The 18544-nt window shown below is 38.1% G+C and overlaps 1 protein-coding gene across 1 annotated transcript in view; it reads right to left on the reverse strand.

The window, feature by feature from the left end:
* The window catches only part of cnnm2b (cyclin and CBS domain divalent metal cation transport mediator 2b), a 61506-nt gene that overhangs the window by 12621 nt on the left and 30341 nt on the right, over nt 1–18544 (reverse strand). The window contains 1 exon segment of the mRNA XM_086081920.1: nt 5916–6059. Coding sequence (XP_085938046.1) covers nt 5916–6059 — 144 coding nt within the window.

An 18544-nucleotide genomic window follows, 5' to 3' on the forward strand; every position in this document is an offset into this window, starting at 1 on the left:
TCTTGGGTGCAAGTTCTCCAATTGCCCATGTCTCATCATCTGCCAATGTCCTGCACGGCCCCCAGTGAATCTATTTCTGTTTCTGCAATGTCATGCCCGGTGTACCTTCCTGCTCAGTCATTTCTCCTGCTAATCACACAATTGTACAGTAAACAGTATTCATTGTGGGGAATATTTGACACAGTATCTGGCAACCCCCGAACTGCTTGCACAGTAAGCGGACGGTTACAAGACTCTCGCTAGAGGCAGTGATAAATACGCCTCGATTCCAAAGATTCTACCGGAAAAGGAGTTGGAGACTAAAGGAGATGGGAATGCAGCACACAGCGTTAAACCGGTTCATACATGGCAGTGGTAGTAGTGAAAGTGGCGACTAGACACAAGGGGCGGGCTAGCCATCAGATATTTCTTGATTTTCCTGAACATTGGTCCATTTTGGAGCCGGTCCCTCTCCTCCAACCCCCACGCCCGTCGATAAATATTAATCGCCGCATGTGGCCGGCCGCCATGCGCACTCCCTTTCTACGGCGACAAAGAGGATTCGCCGCATGTCCGTTGTCTGCACCCCCAAACCTTGGGCTGGTAAGCGAATGAAAAAAACTCCATCTTGATTTTAATGCAAATGAGGGATGCCGCTATGATTCTACCTCAGCAATATTTACAAAAATACCAAAAGAACGAAAAATTACTCCACCCATGCCCACAGTTAACTCATTCACTGCCATTGAGTCAAAAATTAATTTTAACTATTTCTTTTAGTTTAACATTTTTCACACTTTTGTTAAAAAGAGTATGAAAACATAGGGAAAAAAATTGTACATTTAGAACAGATATAACATTTGTGATTAATCGAGAGTTAACTATTGAAATCATGCGATTAATTACAATAAAAAATTAGAGGCGTCGGGCAATTAAAATCGTAATTAATTGCATGACTTCTTAAGTTAACTCACGATTAATCACAAATTTTATATCTGTTCTAAATGTACAATAAAAAAATTCTAGGTCTAATGCAGTCATGCGATTGATTACGATTAAAAATTTTAATCACCTGACGCCTCTAATTTTTAATAAAAATTTCAAGAATTGCCTAAATAAATTTGAGTAGAAACACTAGAAATTCCCCCCCAAAAAACAAGTTTTTACGTAATGGGTAAAAAAAAAAAATTGTGTCAGGCAATTAAATGTTTTAATTGTAATTAATTGCATGACTTCAATAGATAACTCCTGATTAATCACAAATGTAATATCTGTTCTAAATGTACAAAAAAAATGTTTTCTAAGTTTTCATACTCTTGTTAACAAAAGTGGAAAATATGTTAAACTAATAGAAATAGTTCAAATGAATTTTTGATGCCTATAACCGTCAATGGCAGTGAATGAGTTAAACTGAACTTTTCATTAGAATTGCACTGAGGATGAAAATAGAGCCCTTAAAGTTATAAACAGGTAACAGAGTTGAGGGAGCGAGTGTGGACATGATTCCATATGTAATGGTCTCCCTTTTCACTTGTTTGTGCATTTTGGGGTCATGTCTCTCAAACTCCAGCGAAAACAAACTGTGCCTTTTGTGTTATGGAGCATTAATGGGGATTTCATCCAAAATGTTGATCTGCTGAAGAAATCAACACAATTGTGTCAGCATTCAGCGCATACTGAGCCGTCATGAAAAGGAGACGGCAAAGAAGATTGTTAAGAATACTGTTAAAGGAGACCGCTGCGTCATTATCCGTCTGTATGGGTATGCAGCCGCGTCAAAGGTTTCTGGGAAATTTGGCAAGTGTTTGTTCAGCAGCATTTTACAGACCAACTCTGGCTGAAACCTTTCTACATGACAAGAGCCATGTTTGAAGATCTATCCGGTCAAAACGTGCGACATGGTATCTGGTCCTGTTATTGTTTATTCGCAAAACCAGTTCCCATAGCCAAAATTTTCCTTTCACCCATTACGTAAAAACTTGTTTTTTGGGGGGAATTTCTAGTGTTTCTACTCAAATTTATTTAGGCAATTCTTGAAAAAGTGGATGGCAACCCACCAATTGCGCACCTGTGGGAGACATGAAAACAAGTTTTCTAAGGCCTCGTCCACACAAAAGCCAGTTTCAATGTATCCTCACAAGTTTCTTACCGTTCAAGCCGTTCGTCCACACGACGGCGCAGTTTTGGAGCTTGAAACCGATCACTTTTGAAACCGGGCTCCAGAGTGGAAAGATTCCAAAACGCGCCCCGTACGCGTCCGTCTGGACGCCATATGCAGGATACTCCTCCAGTGATGACGTAATGATCGCAGCTCCATGACGACGCATTGTCGCAGATTGATGACGTATGCGGCAATTCTCGCGTGACTGCGCGCGAACCGTCAGTCTGTCAACAACAACAGGCGTTTAGCCGTGTCGTAGTCGTTTTGCGCAGCCTCCTTAGCTTGCTTATGCAGCAAAATATTTTGCCTCTTAATTCCCGCATTCAATAAGTGGTACTCGAATCACCCGCCATTGTCACTTCTCCTGTGTTCGTCTTTTTCATGTTGTTTTGATACATGCAAAGCCACGTTTGTTCTGTAGCTAGTGTCCGTCTTCTTCACTGATTCTTCTTCTACGCTTTCCGTTAACTCCCTGTGGCTGCGCTACAGCGCCACTCCAGACTTGGCATATACATTACAGCCTTTAAACGTCCTCAGCGTCTTCTTTTAGACACACGCAAGTCTTGAAATGATTCTGTGTGTACGATATTTGTTTGAGCGGCTTTGCTTCCTTATAGTGGAGAATGAATTCCCACATATTGACGTCTCGGCGCCATCACACCTGATTCTAAAGATCAGGATCGTTATCAGGCTTCGACAGAGCTTGCTGATGAGCTGATTATATGAATCAGGTGGAATTAGTGGTATTAGGCCAAGCTTGAAAGCAAGTCAGCTCACTTAGGTGTGCGTACACGGTATGTTGACAGGATGTGACATGACCTTTTGCAAATGTTAAATACCGTTTTGTCTATTTTTTTCTCTAAATATTGCTATCTTAATGGACAAGATGTACACGTACATTAAAAACACTGCAGAGGGCGGGGCAAGGGGGAACAGTAACTCATTTGGGAGAGTGGTGGCCGCTCATGCCCCCCGCCATGACACTGACGTTGCTTCCTTTTGCACCAAAAATGCACCAATCACTCCTCAAGTATAGTGTCGCTGTTACCATTTACATCTCATTTTAATTTGTGCTTACAAACTAACATAAGCAACAAAACTCCAGAAATCCATCACTTACACCGATGCCCATTTCTATGCTATAAAAACATGCACACTAATGGCTTTAAAACATGAATGGAACTAACATTTAAAACAATAACCTAAAACAAACATGTACACGTTGTCAGGTCAAAACCACAGCACAGTTATGCTAAATGGGCCAATAGCGTGGCTGCCAATTTTGGGGAAACCGAACAAAAAGAAAAAAAAACGCTAATTAGATAAGCAATCAGAACCATTCATAAGAGCGAGCAATGATGATGACATGTCGAATCGGTAAGATTACCGAATGAACAATACTGAGCTCTCTCAAAGAAAAGAAAAAAAGAACCATTCATGATGTTAGCACAATGTGCAGTATATGGGCATTTTTGTATCATTATATAATAACGGTTAATACAGTTGTTCATTTTTTTTTCTTAAATAGCATTTTTTTTTAATGACACATTGTTTTTATGATATCCATGCTTGAAGCCCTCATTTCAAAAATGTATTGATGATTTAAAAATTAGGACAACCAAGAGAAAAGCAACCCTATTTTTTTACAGCAGCCCAATGCAAAGGTAATCTAAAAAAAAAGATTTCTTCAAAATCATAAACAATGACAACAACTTCAATTTTGAACCAATTTGTGGCAATACGCTTCTTGCAAAATGGTAAAGAGAAAAGCCAAACATATGAGATGCACATTTTACGCGTTGTCCTTCAAACTTTGCATAAATGATCCGAGCTACTCATTTAACCCATTACACTTTTGTCTTCATACATTCATAATGACGATAAAGACATGCAGTGATTCTGACACTTTTTACAAATTCATACAGAACTCAGAAATAACAACTATTAACAACTACATATAACAGCTACATCTATTTTGCTGTCTGCTACTTTGTGAATGCAAAATGGCTGCCACTTCCAGGCACTTGATTTCACAGATTCCTCTGGTGTATTGCAACAACATAAAGAGGCTCTTTGCCGTGGCATTAACAGTAAAGATATCATGGGCCCTATTTTCGTAGAAATTCGCCTGTGCACTTGCCGTCGAAACGGGCTACCTTTATTTTCATGCCAGAGCAAGTCTGGGATCGCGTTGCGTCTTTCTGGGTGTTCCGGCAGACAAAACTGCCGCGCCCCCGGTGCGCATGACAATTTGGTGACAGAAAGTAGACTTCTCTCGGCGTAAAAAAAAGGGAGCATCTTCATTTTCGTGACAGGGCAAGTCTAGTTTAGTGTGTTTGTGAATTTAGTAGACTGCGTATTGTATTGCGCGCCCCACCTAGATTTCAATAGGAATAAGGGGAGCCAGGAATTTGTTGTGTCTCATCCCACAACGGCGCAAATGCCCCCTTCTACCTCTGCAACATCTAGGAAAAAAAGAAAATTCCACCCATACATTAGACTGTGCTTTGTGCTAGATTTGCACTGGGCACGAAAATAGGGCCCTACACTCTAAAAACAGTTGGGTCAAAAATAACCTAAGTATGGGTCAAAAATGGACCGATCCTGTACCTGGGTCAATTTTCTGGTCAAATTGACCCATAAAGTGGATCTGTCCATTTTTTATCCATACTTAGAATACTTTTGACAAAAACTTTTTTTTAGAGTGTGTGAGCGACAAAGAAGGCCCATTTGTAAAAGAACCAAAAAGGAACTTCTAAGACAATAAATCTAGTATTAGTTTTCATGGAAAAGTCTTATTAAGCAACAGAATTAAAATACTGTATATCCATAAATGTAATTAGCCTTAGCAAATCATGAAGATTCATTTGGGAACAATAACGGTAAAGACATTTACGCTTTTTTTTTCTTAATCACCTTTTTTCTTCAAAACAATAAACCTTTTGAATGATAATTACCAAAAATTCAAATACTCATATCAATAAAATTATGTATGAGGTCGACCCACATACATGTTTACTATATATGCTACAAATTGTAAAGAGATGCAGAAATTGATGTAACTGTATCTGGTCCTTTGCAAAACTGTTCAACGCAGTCTACTAGATGCAACGACAGTGTCCATTAGATTGCAGTTGTTACCTGTGAGTAAGATTATTAAAACAAACAATCAAATCATCACTGGATTAGAAAAGGTGGGTAACACAGAACAGTTGAGCTTTCTATTCCGTTACAAAATGATGAACACCAAATGCATATCGCTGGCGTCTGGCTGGAACCTCATAAGTCACAATTTGGTCAATTTCATATTTTTCCCCACAAATCTATCCTTTGGTCAGTCCACACATGTTGGTATTTTTTTTATTTGTATTTTTTAAATACAAATTATTGACCAATCTAAAGGGTTGAAAATGGCTTGCTCTGTGAGATGTAACAGTTGAACAAACATGCCGTTTTTGGGGTCGCCTGAAAAGTGACTATTTTGGAGGTACAAGGTTTCGGTCCGACGCCAGCGATATGTTGTGTGACATTTCTGTGGGAATAAATCATAACAAGGCATGCTTTATCACTGCTTGAGTTGCTATTAGTTTTGATTCAGAATCATCTTTGGGTTTTAGTATTACTCATGGCAGTGTGATCCATTTTGATGCAAACGCACCCATTGAATTGTGCTGTGATATCAACTTGGAGCAACCTGTACTGTGATTTATATACGACTTAACGTTTGGACCTTGACTACAGTTAATCTGGTATGAACTTCAAGAGGGAAACCTACTGTACAAGTCTGTCTCGTCCAGGATCTCTGACTTGATGATTTCCTCAATAATGTCCTCCAGGGTGACAATACCGAGAACCTCGTAGAAAGGGTCTCCCTCACCCTCATTGTTGACCCTCTGAACTATGGCCAGATGGGATTTTCCTAGCAAATCATACATGCACACACAGACACACAAACACAAAGGCAAGTTATAAAGTTAGGGTCATATTATGTTTGTTAGTGAAATACAGGTCAAGCAGTGGGTGGTGTTAGGGGTGGTGGTGTTCTGCTGGGAGTAGGGGAGGGGGACTTACAAAGGAACAAATGGATTGAGACATCCCCCATTTTCAGTCGTCCTGACATGTATCAGATAGGCATATGTTCAAATTAGACAACTGGAAACTAGTCAGAAGGCAAGTGTGACAGCACTGAGTCTGGTGACAGATTCCTGCATCAGACATGCACGCTCACTCCAATGCATAGAGCCAGCTCTAAAACGAATCCTTTCAAATCAATTATTGATTACTCAGGATGATTGTCTGACCCGGCCATCGGCTGGAAGTCATACGTTTACAATACACGTTCCCATGTTCCGGTTTCCAGGCGACCCCAGCTCCATCTCGCAGTAATGACATTAAAACCTCATTTAAAATATAAAAATGTATGCATTGGTTCTGGGCATCGGTAATGACAATAATTCATTCAGTGGATTGATTTCAACAATAATTCAGAGGGATTGTCCGACACTGCTGTCATATTTATGAATGAAATACGATGGAATGCACCACACACTATCTATCTGCCTGCCTGCACCTCGATCAAAAATTATGTGACACCGGCGGCGTCACCACTTAGACCTGGTTTTAGCGGGTCCAACATCCAGTCTACTTTCTGCCGGCAAATTGCCAGATGTACCGGGGGGTGGGGGGGGGGGGGGGGTGTAATAGCAAACGTTGGAATGCCTATCGACGTGCAGCGGGGGTTTACCAAATTCACAAATTCTAAACTCGACCTGCCTCGGCACAAAAATGAAGATATTTTCAGGGTGTTACGATCCGGGTTTTATGCTGTCGATACAATTACGAGCAGAAAACAGAAATGTGTTTTGAGTGCACAAGAACTGTTTTTGAGAACTTTGTCCACCAAACCAGCTATAACACCAACTATGACAAAAATGTGCCAGCTAAAAAAGATCAAGAAGTCCTAAGACGGTTGGTCAATTTTAATGCATGCACTCCAAGAAAAGTATTAGTTCGCTACACTTATATTGTATGTGCCGTTGGGGTGCTCCGATCAAACACCAATGATTATTATCGGCAACATTCGTGAAAAATTGTGATTGCAGAGCCAGGCCGTTAATGACCGATCGATCACCATGTGTGGCCTTTTATTCTTAGTCACTAAGTACTCTACCTAACAGTGTCATGCACTGTTGAAACTGTGATATAGATATTATTATATGTAAAAAAAATTATATAATGAACTTGGAATTGAACTGAATGTCACTATTTAACAATCAAAATCAGGGTTAAAAAAAAAAAGGTAACATAAATGTGAGCATTAAATATGACACATTCAAGTACTGGTAACACAAACACACATATATGACAAGGATTAACGTCCTTAGAACTTAGAACATATATACAAGCCTGTGCAGTGTACCGGCAAAGTATTGCCACGTTCTGTTCATTGATGGCACAACCCCCCCCCCCCCCCCCCCCAAAAAAAACAAAACAAGTATATATGCTTTGTATTGATAGCGCACGTTTTGGCATTGGCAAAAGCAACCTTCTTTGGGAGTGGTGCTGCTAGTAGCTAGCGTTAGCTAGACTAGCTTTAGCATCTAGCTTTGTGGATGAAACAAAAAGAAAAAATCCAAAAAGAGTGATGTGCCATCATCATCTGATTTCTTAAACTTTGGAACTCCATTTGTAATGGTGTCTAGAATGATTTGGAAATAAAAAGTTGTAACACACAAAAAAGATAAATAAGTATTGCTAAAACATTTGTGCACATAAATAATATTATTGCCAACATAAAGTATCCTCCTTTGGGATAACGATATAGATCTGTTCTAAAAAATAAATCATTAACGTCATTTTAAATAAATGCAGAAACAGCTAAGAAAAAAAAAATCTGAACATATATTTAATAATTCAAAAGAAGACTGGCAACATTAACTGTCATCACTGAACATTGCATTGTTGTTGCACTAAACCAAGGGTGTCCACACTTTTTCATTTGAGGGCCACATACAGAAAATCAAATTATGAAGAGAAATTGTGTTTAGTCCTAAAAATCTTTTATAGATATTTTTTTTGTTTTTGCATATCTAGAAAAATGCTGCAGTATATAAAAGTATATTTTTGACACCCTCCCTTCTTACTTTGATATCTCCCCCAAAAAAATGCATTTAAACTGTGCCAAATGCCATCTTTAGTATTTGTCGCGGGCCACTGAAAAATGGATATCAGGCTGCAAATGGCCCCCGGGCAGTAGGTTTGGACACTACTGCACTAAACAGTGTTTTTTAATTTAGTGAGACATTTTAGTGAGACACTTGTGCTTGTGCTTCATTGAGGACCTTTTGTTGTTCTTGGTGGCAGGAGGATGATCAAGCTCTTTTTTTGCATGGATGAGATTTTTCAAATATATTTTCAAATCTCACGTACCACCTGAAGTGCTTTCTTGTACCCTCATTTGAGAACCAATGGATTAAATGGAAACTATTCCTGTACTTGAAGCACTCTTCTTCTTTTCCTTTTAATATTATTATTATTATTTTTTAAATATACTTATACTTAACTCATTCACTGCCATTGACGGAACTATTTCTACTAGTTTAACATTTTTTCCCCCACTTTTGTTAACAAGAGCATGAAAACCTAGAAAAAAATTATTGTACATTTAGAACAGATCGAATTTGTGATTCATCGTGAATTAACTAGTGAAGTCATGCGATTACTTACGATTACAAATTTTAATCGCCTGATTTTTTAATAATATTTTCCTTAAAAAAAAAGGAAGAAAATAATTAAAATAATTGTATTTAAAAAAACAAAAAAAAATTATTAAAAAAAAAAGTTTTTTCGGATGACTTCTCTAGTTAACTCACCATCAAATTTTATATCTGTTCTAAATGTACAATATTTTTTTCTAGGTTTTCATACTCTTGTTAACAAAAGTAGAAAAAAACATTGAAAAAATGAATTTTTGACGTCTATAGCCGTCAATGGTAGTGAATGAGTTAATTAATGAAATGAATACTTAAATTACTAATTTCATACTCATACTGAGCCAACATCCAGCAGTTACTCTTCGTCAACAGAGCTGTGTGTCATGCGTCATTTTACAGTATTAATCAGTAATGGTTGTACTGCCCCTTTTTCACACTGTGCTGTACCTTCTCATTTTGGCACAGCTCTACTTTTGCACGATCGACAGTGGATGCAGTGTTCTTGGGCTTGAAAGACATACTTGATGTCATCGTGGTTTGATACCTCAATCTGTGTCTCGTCTGATCATGTGTCCATGTTGGTAGCCACAAATTTCGGTTGACTTGGAAGGTCAATTTCAGAGCAGTCGCTTCTTTCTTTGTTGGCACCGTCTCAGTCCTTGATGATGTAAAACCCTTGAACATTGAGACTGGTGTTCCAGCTGTTTTCCGGGTCATGATAGGCTTCAGCCTTGGAGATTCCTGGGTTGTTTGTCAACATCCAAACCTAAAAGGAAGAAGGACTTGCTCCAATTTCAAATTCAACTCAAATTTAGATGGCTGAAACACGGACACAGTTGGACGTCCCAAAAGTATATTGATTCGTGACACACACCAAAACTGCTTTAAAAGTTTCTGGCCTTCCCAAAGCCTCCAATTGAAGATACAGTAAATTAATCCTGGGAAAACGTGTCTGTCAGAAAGCAAACTAATTTTGACCAAATCGGCAAAGTAAAGTACAGCCAGAATGACACCTGAAGCCTAACTCATTCACTGCCATTGATGGATTTAGACGTCAAAAATTCATTTGAACTATATCTATTAGTTGCACATTTTTTTCAGCATTTGTTGTACATTTAAATGTTTTTTATTGTACATTTAGAACAGATACAAAATGTGTGATTAATCATGAGTTAACTATTGAAGTCATGCGATTAATTACAATTTTAAAAAATTATCGTCTGATGGCCCTAATTTTTAATTATCTTTTTTTTTAATTAGTGGCATCAGGTGATTCCATTTTTTAATTGTAATTAATCACATGACTTCACTAGTTAATTTAAGATTAATCACAAATTTTATACCTGTTCTAAATGTACAATACATGTTTTCCTAGGTTTTCATACCCTTGTTAACAAAAGTGGAAAAATATATGAAACTAATAGAAATGTTTTACGTCTATAGCCGTCAATGGCAGAGAATGAGTTAATAATGGCTACAAAAACAATCAGGTCAAGGTGAAACTTACTAATAGATCTTGAATCAAATATCAGTGGACTTGTATATTTGAGACGCTTGTGTATAATTTTGATCCTGTGTAGATTAGAGGAAAAAAATAAATAAAACTCAACACTCAAGTCTTTGAAGATTACATTCAATAAACAATCCATCCTGGGATAAACCATAAAGGACCCTATTTCATTCCCAGAGCAAGTCTAGCGGAAAGCGGAGTCTGTGTGCATGGGTAGAGTTTTGTCCTTTGGTATTTTCGTAGACTTTGTGCAGGTAGAATTGGATATAACAAACTGTACGTTTACACCATTGTGCATCTATGTGGGCTGGAAAGAAGCATTCTCCCGGCCAATCGCAGCAGCATCAGTCATTTGCATTAAAATCAGGGCGGTCGGGAAACAGAAAATAGACCCGTTGGGGTCCTGGAAGATCTCTAACTTGCGGATGATGTAGTCCGCTGAGCAGCAAATCTGTCTGCCTATGCCTCCAAATAATTGACCAAAATCACATTACACCACGCATTCCTAATCATATCTGGTTTTACCGAGTCTAAAATCTCATCTACTTTTTGTGACAAAATTGGTTATGCGTTGGGGGGACTTGGCAGCTCTGTGTGCCAGAACGCCCAAGGAGGCATAGCACGTCTACCATATTCACAAATACGCAATACTTGCCCCAGCATAAAAATTGAGATGTGCCCCTTCATAGGCGAGCACAGCCTACTTTCTGTTACCAAATTGCTAGATGTGCTGGGTTCGGGGCAACCTTGTCCGCCGGAACGCCGAGAGAGGCACAACATGGTCCCAAACAGGATATACTAGACAAAAATGGAGATGTGCCCGTTTTTACACCGAGCGCATGTGTGCCTGTCTACGAATATAGAGCCCTAAAAGTTCCAATGTTAGCATGATACTCATGGCCCATGATGAGCATGTCTCACGGTGATGTCCAATATGTCTAAAACCAAATACTGAATGTATTCTCCTTGCTTAGTCATTTAACTCATTCACTGCCAATGACGGCTATATACGTCAAATATTCATTTGAATTATTTCTATTAGTTTAACATTTTTTTCCCACTTTTGTCAACTAGTGTATGAAAACCTAGATTTTTTTATTGTACATTTAGAACAGATATAACATTTGTGATTAATCGTGAGTTAACTACTGAAGTCACACGATCAATTACTATTAAAATTTTTAATCGCTTGATGCCGCAAATTTTTTATATTTTTTTCTTTTGTTTTTTTAAAATCGCGTCAGGCGATTACTTTTTTTAAAATAATAATTAATCGCTTCACTTCAATAGCTAAGTCACGATTAATGACAAATGTTATATCTGTTCTAAATGTACAGTAAAAAAAAATCTAGGCTTTCATACTCTTGTTAACAAAAGTGGGAAAAAAAGTTAAACTAATAGAAATAGTTCAAATAAATTTTTGACGTTTAAAGCCGTCAATGGCAGTGAACCGATGTGGTTTAAGCTTGGGTTGGGTTTAAAAAAATCGAATAATTGATATTGAATCGATCAAGCCTTATATCGATTCATAAAACCATGATCGATAATAATTTTTTAACAAAACTGAATTTTAAAGGCCATTTTTTTGTATCTTACTGTTTTCTTGAAATGTACTGTTCACACAAAAGTATTATCTTATACTCTAAAAATGGATTGGTTACCAAAAAAAACCTACCAATCTAGCGCATATTGGCTTGATTGACCAATAGATTGGTCTGACCATTCCGGGTGGTTACGGGCATACCAATTTGAGTGACAATCAGTTTTTTGGGGGGGAATCCCGTGACCTGTGGGATTCCCCCCAAAAATGTCAGCCTCTAACACAGATTAACCAATATCTTGGTCAGAAAGAGCAATTTGTATCGGTTGGCCCAATCACCAATATATATTGGTGGAAAACACCTCCCATTCTAGAATTATTTTCATCTCATCCTTGCCAATGTCAATGTTTGTGTAACACTTAAGTAAATAATTTGACCAGTTATTGGCTGCGTCAAACTTAATTTAGAATTTAATATTTGTGGAGTTTTTATCATGTCCTTGACATTTAGGAAGAATTTATGTTCCATAATTAATCGATATATTGAAGTGAATCGAATTGGGGAAAAAAATCGAAATCGAATCAAACTGAACTCTTGTGAATGTAAATCAAATCGATTGAGGAAATTAGAATCGATAGCCAGCCCTAGTTTAGGCGGTTTCTCGCAACAAACCAGGCACATTATTCCAAAGCACAAAAACGACCATCTCTAACTAAAACGACAAATAAGAGGCAGGTCAAGCTCGGTTGGAAGTGCAGTGGCATAGGTTACTCCTGCTGTTTCGAAATACTGTACTAGTTCCACTTTTCCAGGGTAAAAGCGTCAGTCGCGAGCCAAGGAGGTACTGTGGAGTGGCATTTGGGGATTTTAGAGCAAAAAGAACAAGCCACTGTGATCAAGCCTGCAACAAGCGACAGCCATACACACTCATACAGTCCTGAATGTCATCATGACAGCCCCTTCTTCCCCCTTCCTCTGCATCTGTGTTCCCAGGACCCTCCTGCGTGCCACCCAGAAAAAAAGAGAAACAAACTGCATGTATTCAGTGAAGACTGTCAAGCAAAACGCTAAACAAATTCTTTGCCTTTTCTCAGCTTGTGATCATTTAAAAGGAATTTTCCACATGCCCAGGCTAATATTAGCCCCCTTTAAAATGAAGTTTCCATTCCGCCCCGGCGATATTCTCACCAAGCAAAGGAACAGAACGAGGCGAAGCCTCCACTGTGTGATCAGATTGTCTCGGAATGGGTCGTTTGCATGCAGCTACCTGGGCGCGTAGAACGGAGGGTGTCAAATGTGTTGTGGGTGGAACGAGGCATTCGCATGTATGCCAGTGTGCCGGTTGTGTGTTTATTTCATTCAGACCACAGGTACATCACCCAGAGCATGACTCGGAGCGTTTTGGCTAACGCAGAGAGAGGACGTCTACGCTCATCACCGAGAGTTTTACTGCACCGCAGCGCTCTGCTTCCGCACAACACCATGACAGCACGCTCATTTGCAGTGCACTCAACCTGGCAGGCTGAACACATAAAAACGTGCATCCAGTGCAGAGTTGATCCTTTGGGTAAACACTCAGGTAACTAACATATGAAAACATGCAAGGCTGGGATATGAATTGAAATTGAATTGGGATTTCCATTCCAGTTTCTCACGATCTTAAAGAAATGCCTGTGCAGTGCAGCGAAGGTGAGGATGCAGCAGAATAAAAATGCAAGAGGCTTGAAATGCACATAAAAAAAGAATAGTGTTCAAGAATAACGTGTTCATCCAATCAATGAATAATCGTTTTTTAACTTATTCACTGCCATTGACGGCTATAGACGTCATAAATTCATTGTAACTATTTCTATTAGTTGAATTATTTTTTCCACTTTTGTTAACAAGAGTATGAAAACCTCGATTTTTTTTGTACATTTAGAACAGATAGAACATTTTTGATTAATCGTGAGTTAACTAGTGATGTCATGCGATTAATTACAATTAAAAATGGTAATCGCCTGACGCCCTAAATTTTTAATAATCTTTTCTTAAAAAAATAAAATTAATATTAAAAAATTGGGGGGAAAATATGAATATTATTTAATTTTAAATAAAAGATTATAAAGAATTAGAGGTGTCGGGTGATTACAATTTTAAATTGTAATTAATCATAGTATAATTTTTTTTAAACTATTAGAAATAGTTCAAATGAATTTTTGACGTCTATAGCCGTCAATGGCAGTGAATGAGTTAATAACCGTTTCAACATCAGTCAAAATAATCATTTTTTTTTCCATAATCACCCTAAACCCAGAGAAGAATTTCTAAGGAAAACAAAGAATGTTAAGGGGTAGTAGTAAGAAGCTTTTTACAAACAAACAAACAGGTAACAATCTAATCGGCTAACGGTGGCACGCATGCACAATATCAATGACTTCTTAAGAATGTTGCTTTATCACAAAGGTTTACCCAGGACAAACACAAATGGAGCCGATTGGGTTAAAGCAATCGGGCCTCTTAAATCCTTGAGCATGCAGGTCGTCTGAACTGCCATGTGAGGGAGGACATTGCAAATGGTGGGGGTTTAACAAATCAATGCACCCTCCCAATCACATTTATTAACAAATATTGGCTTTCAACTCAATTGTCCTTGTATTTAAATAATACTAAAATATGACAGGTATGAATTATATTTATTTATTTTCGATTAAGCGCTAAATGTTCAGACATTTTCTTCGGTAGGAGTGTCAGGTTCAATTTGACCCTACTAGGAGGCACTAGCAATCAAAATGTCAGCTTTAATTCTCAACTTTCTGCCACAAACTGAGGTTTAACCTCTGACATGAAACAAATGCAAGCCAGTTGATAAAATAATAATCGGTTCACCTCACGCACATACACACACATATGGTCACCGTTATGTATAGTTAAACTCATTAACTCTTGCCGTTATGATGACTTCTTCATTTCAACGCTTCCTCATTGAGATTAATTTACTTGGGGTGAATTAAGAGAGATGCCCGATTGTAACAGCTACACAGAGGAATACACGTGTGGGATACTAGGGGTGGGAATCTTTGAATGTCTCACGATTCGATTCCGATTTTTGGGTCTGCGATTCGATTCAGCATCAATTTTCGATTAGGGGCGATTTTTGATTCAAAATGATTTGATTGACAATGATTTTTGCTTCAATCTATAGATGTTCAAGGAATTGTAATGATCTACTCCAGTCTGACTCGCTAATGCTAATTAGCGCGCTACTCGCTACTTTTATCACTCAAAAGAACGGCTCCATGCTGAAAAAAAAACTTTTATTGGAATAACTTGATCGTGACTTTTTCCTTCTACTCTCTAATGTGGTTACAACTTAACAGTGTATTAGACCGCATGGTACCACACTGCCCCTCAGTGGCCAAACCGGGTAGAACATGACCAGCGCTCCAAATAAAGGCACACACAGACAAAGGCAAGACAGTATAAAATAATTTAAATAAAAACGAGTTTCGGACATTTAAAATTGATTCTGAAACGTACTAAATGAGAATCGCGATTCTTATGAGAATCGATTTTTTGGCACACCCCTATGGAATACTAAATGGGAATGTCCAAAAAAATATCTTGTCATGTTTTTTCAAAGTCTGCCCCATGGGCTTCAACACAAACATTTTCCATTTACAGTGGAAACTCTAATGTTGAAAGTCATAAATGGGGAATTTGAGAAATATGCTCTTAATTTGCATTTCAAATACAAATCTCAGGAGACTTCCATTTTGTTGTGACACCTATTCCAAAGAATAAGCTGCCTCAACAAGGACTGCTAAGAGAAGGTGTGAGGAGAAGACAATAAGATATGCACATAGTCAGTAAGCATAAAGACTCCAGCAGTCTCAAAAGGTTTTGCCTAATGTGCTTGTTATGGCCAATATCACTTGCTATCAAAAGTTAAGGTGTTGTGTTTTATTGTGTTTGTTATGTACACTGATCAAACGGGTTTTACATCTTTAAACAATGTGGACATCTTTAAGTAATGGGGTGTGTGAATTACTGTGCATCTTTCAAATTTTGCATTGAGCAACAGATAAAGCCAGCCAATGGTAATCCTCTGACAAGGAGAGAAGCAAACACACGCAAGCACATGCATGCAGGCTGCACGATCACACCACAAAAATCCATTTCCGGGTTTAGTCACGCAAGAGACAGCTTTGTGCCACCAAGCCATGAACATACAGTACACATATATTGTGTTCAGTGGTGTAAAGGATCGTCATTGGTCCATGAGCCGTACGGATCGGGTCCCACGGTTTGGATCGCACTCGACCTTCGGATTTGTTGGTAGAAAAAAAAAAGTTGAAAACTTTTGTGGATCACGTAAGTTGCATGTCTGAGAGCATTTTGGGGTGAAATGAGTCCTCAATAATGATACGGGATTTTTTTCTTTCTTTTCTTAACAAGTGGACGGTATGTGCTGCATTGAACACCTCCTTTTTCTTTTATCGCTCAGTTCCTTAGACCCCAATATTAGATTTGGTAGAGGCATCTTTTGGCGAATTACAGGTATAATTCTTTTATTAAAAAAATACAAGTTTCCTCCGGTAAATATCATTAAGCATATCATTTATGCATTTAAAATGTCCTCTTGATTATATTTACCAAATTTAAAACATCATAAATCATGCTGTTTCTATGAAGTACTGCCTCAAATGTTCTCCAATTTCGATACTGTAAATATATAGGATTGTATGCCGAGAAACGTTTCTTGTGAGGAGCAATATGGCGGCCTCGCGGCTTCAAAAGTATTGGCCTATCGGCTATCCAGCAATATATAAAGATCAGTGGGTATGACACAAATCTCCAACGTTAGCAAGCGGTTAGCATTAGAAACAAGTGCTTGGTTGGCAACAGTAACTTTTGCACTTTACTTCTTTTCCAATATTCTGGACCAAGGCTACTTTATAATTCACTCTCCATTTTTAAAGTAAGAAAATGTGCCTTAAATTGTATGGAACCACAACACTGACAATAAGATTTGGTATTGGGAAAAAAATGGGCATTGTGGGAAAAGCTGCATTGACATTGAAGTGGAGGCGGGGCTTTGAGCGTGAGAACGCCTTCCAGCCCTCTATTGGCTAAAGGCAATACTCATGGATACAAGTTCACCAGAAACTCCTAAACCGCCTGTAAATACGTCAGTGTTAATGTTTCTGTAGTAAACCAGTTAGCACGTTAGCTAAATTAGCATGACATGATGCATAAAGCAATTTCAAACATGGTGGTTGTAACGCCACAAGTAACATATATAACCACATATAACCTTGTGGCTAAAAATGCACCTCGTCAGTCCAGCCAAGTGAAAAAGTGTGCCCCGGCTTTTGAATATATGTAATGTAACCTCAAGTTACAAACTTAATTGGTTCTGGACTACAGCTCTTCCTTTGAAAAAGAAACTTCTTTTATAATAACAGGCAAATTCAGAGTCAAGTGTTTTAGTTTTTTTATCCTATTATCATATCTGTCTCTTTTCAAATTGATTGGTTGATTTTGGCATACAGATGAAGTAAAACTTGTCTTTCTTTTATTTAAAATAAAACAACAAAAAACAAATAATCACAACACATTGTTATTGTTTTTTTAAATTCACTACTAATTTCTTTGATCATTTTTCATCTTTTTTTTTTGATTAACTCGTTCACGCTATTACCAAAGATTGTGTTCTCATTGGCCAATCTAAGTTAAAAAGCAAACCAACAAAGATACATAGCCTACCTTGATTGCGTGATGCTCAGAGCCCGGTCAAGGCCTCTTTATATGGACGCATTGCATCACGTGACCGACGCATTGTGTGGCGCGGCATCTCTGCGGCCCCTCTGCAACACATGCCGCGCACACATCACAAATTGTCGCGCGCATCATTGCTCGTGATTGGTCCGTTTAGTCACATGCTGGGACTACAGACTCAGCTTTCCCTGGCTAATTCCTTCAATACCGCCATCATTGCTTAACAACTTCCATTTAGTGGTTGTACATACCACCTGCACCACTACTGTCTTGATTCATTTCGCAATACAATTAAACTCATCTTCTGGTCATTTCGGTGCAATTGTTCTAGCAGGCAATGTTTCACACGGCTAAAGACTCTGTTAAGAGCTAATTAGAGTAGGAGTCACCCAGAGTCCAATCATTGTGAGGGTCTTGGCTACAGTGGCCCTGGCCTACACTAAAAAAAAAACCAATACTGGTACCAGATTAGAATTTTCTATTCACAAGAAGCATTTCCCAATGTCAACCATACCTCACAAAAAAGCTCTCTGAATACCTACAATAAAAATAATTGCTAACTTGCAAGAACCAGGAAAAAAACAAAAACTGAACTAGTTAATTTTGAAATTGTGAACTGACCTCTGAATTAACTCGCGTAGATAAATACTGAATATGGCCCAGTGTGAATTTAACAAACAAAAGGTGTTGAATTAAAATTAGAAAATAAATCAATTTGTAATTCTTTTATATTCATAATTGCACTTTAACCAAGCAAAAACTATAGTTTATCCAAATACCCAATTATTATATAGAATTTCCAGTAGGATACTCAAATCCCAAAATATTTAATAACTGCAGCCCTATATTCAACTCCCCATTATATTGGCATATTTTTATA

This window comes from Leptonotus elevatus, chromosome 8 (assembly GCF_054856555.1).
Source record: "Leptonotus elevatus isolate MCC_2025b chromosome 8, RoL_Lele_1.0, whole genome shotgun sequence".
Lineage (NCBI taxonomy): Eukaryota > Metazoa > Chordata > Actinopteri > Syngnathiformes > Syngnathidae > Leptonotus > Leptonotus elevatus.